Source organism: Onychostruthus taczanowskii, unplaced genomic scaffold, assembly GCF_017590055.1.
Source record: "Onychostruthus taczanowskii isolate IOZ18803 unplaced genomic scaffold, ASM1759005v1 scaffold131, whole genome shotgun sequence".
NCBI lineage: Eukaryota > Metazoa > Chordata > Aves > Passeriformes > Passeridae > Onychostruthus > Onychostruthus taczanowskii.
Window position 1 is genome coordinate 1,212,086 of NW_024498474.1, and position 2,336 is coordinate 1,214,421.

Genomic DNA, 2,336 nt, shown 5'->3' on the forward strand with positions numbered 1-2,336 from the left:
AGTGCTGAGAAAGCCTGGAACCTCTCTGGCACTGCCTGGAACGCAGCCAGCGGCATAAAAGATCGAGTTTATCTCCTCGGTCCCTGTTTGTAGAAGTGAATTTTCTGACAGCCACAAAAGCACTTAAAGAAACCCTCAGGCCACAGAAACCACAGAAACAAAACTAAACCTTCTTTATCTGCTCAAATCCTCCAGATCAGGCTCACGTTTGTACCCTCTGCCCTCCTCCTGACTCCCCATCCCTCCTTCCCAGCAAACCCAGCTCGCCCCAGTGACGCAGCTTAGGATATTCCACGCAGAATTTTGTTTCATTTGGAGAGCGTCAAAAAGGGATGGATGGAAACCTGGCCTCCCTTGATTTATTTTAGAATGTCTAGCTGATACTTCATTTGGTGCCTGAGAAGCTGCAGACACATACCCAAACTCCCAACTCTTCCCCTGGGACAGAAGATGCTTCCCTCCTCCCAAGCTCCCTGACGTTTTTCTCTGTTGTTTTTAGCTCTGTTGTTTCTCCTGGAGTTTAGGAGAGAGCCACGTGTGGTATTATTAAAAATATGAGCGTGGACTGAGTTTGCACAACAGGGTATTTTGTGGTTTAGTAACTCCTGGCATTTGATCTGACCTTTAAAGAGCACTTGAGAACTGCCACTGCTTTTGGAGCAAATCCTCTCCCCGGTGCTGCGCTTTCCACACACTCCCACTATTTTTGGTGCTGCTTTATTAACTGTTTATTTGATACTGAGAGACTCGTTATCAGCGCCAGGGAAATGCCACAGCTCCTCAGTAAATCAGGCAGAAACCCCTGGAATGCCTGGTGCTCACCAGCACAGCTTAGCTCCCAGGTGAGACAAGGACAACTGCTAATTACAACAAACCAAACAAGATGCACCTGGCAAAATCCCTCTCAGGTATGAACACCCTCCAACTCACAGTCACCTAAAAGTTTTAGGTGCTCTCTTGCCAGAAATAATCACTGAACAGGTTGGGAAGGAAGGGAGCCTAAAAAACACCCAGTTCCAACCCCCTGCCAGAGGGACACCTTCCAAGCCCTATCCAACACGGCAAACACAGACAAAATGAATGGCACTGCCTGCCCAGTAAGCACCGAAACTCAAGAGCTCCCAAAAGCACATCCAGAGCACAGTTTCACATCAATAATCTTGGCAGCAGAGATTCCTCCAACAGAGCAACAGCAAAGGAGCCACGGGATGAGGCTTAACACACGTGCACAGCAGGGAATGGGTTTTTCACACTGTGCAAGTGACTTTCTTAACAAATGTGGTAACTGAAGAGAATTAATGACAACAGCCACCAGCAAAACTCACAGATACAGCGTTATTCACATTAACAAACCACGGTTTAAGGGCAAACAGCAGCAAAGCAAAAAACAAACCACGCAGCTGCTGGACAGGAGACTTCCACCCACCTGTGCTTTGTTTTGAGCTGGACGAGCCCCCTTGTTCTACCTTGGCCTTCTTCTTCTTGGAAGCAGAGGAGTCGGAGGAGAGTGCTGGGCGCTTCTCTACGGCCGGCGTGGAGAGGGCTCTCTTCTTGAACAGCTCCCGCTCCCTCAGCAAGCTGGGGTCCATGATTCTGCAGCGGGGGAAAAGCCGAGAAAAAGGCGTCACCGAGGGCTTCGGGAGGAGAAACAACTGCTTATCACGGAATAGGCCGAGCTCGTTGGGGTCCCACCAGCGAGTCCAGCTCGCATCCCCACACAGGACACGGTGCCAAGAGCCCCAGTGCCAAGGGCCTGGCAGCGATGTCCAGACCGAGCTTTGGCAGGATTCTGCCGCCACCACATCCCTGGGGAGCAACGGATTCCTTCCTCTCTCCTCCTTTTTCCCCAATACGGACTTCCAACAACACAGCCAAGGTGCCAGTGCGCTAGCGGAAGGAGTGTGAACGGGAATGCCGAACAGGGAGCCCCGCACCAGCTCAACGAGGCACCTCACGGCCACCAGCAGCACGGAACAAAGTGGCAGCGTGGCCGGAAACCGCCGGCCGGGGGCTGCCGGCGCCTCGCCGCCCTTAGAGCCGCGGGCAGAGCGGGGTGGGCGCTCGCAGGTGCCCGTCTGCGCTCCCGTCCCCTCAGCGCTGCCCCCCGTCCCCTCAGGGCGGCCCCCGCCCGGCTCACCCGCGCGCCGCCGCCGCCTAGCGAGCCATGCCGCTCCCGGCAGCCCCCGCGCGCCACGCCCCGCCCCGGAAGCGGGCCGCCCGTCGCCATGGCCCCCATCCCCCCCCCCCAAACACCAAAAAAAACCCGGTTATTTATGTAAATGTTTTTATTAACATCGCGTTTCACACAGTGAAAAAAGTCCTATAAGTGCTGCTTG

At 54.1% G+C, this 2,336-nt stretch overlaps 1 protein-coding gene across 3 annotated transcripts in view; it reads right to left on the minus strand.

The window, feature by feature from the left end:
• Positions 1-2,186, minus strand: part of GTF2E2 (general transcription factor IIE subunit 2) — a 29,885-nt gene extending 27,699 nt beyond the window's left edge. For 2 of the 3 annotated variants that reach the window (XR_005952094.1, XM_041396887.1), the window contains exons 1-2: positions 2,138-2,186; positions 1,427-1,593 (exon numbers count right to left, since the gene is read on the minus strand). Coding sequence is in view for 2 of the 3 variants with exons in the window: in XM_041396887.1 (XP_041252821.1) it covers positions 1,427-1,589 (163 nt within the window). In the remaining variant the exon portion in view is untranslated. Of the gene's footprint in view, positions 1-1,426; positions 1,594-1,934; positions 2,072-2,137 lie in introns of those variants that run through there. The other variant, XM_041396888.1, reaches the window with a different exon arrangement.
• Positions 2,187-2,336: the final 150 nt, after the last annotated feature.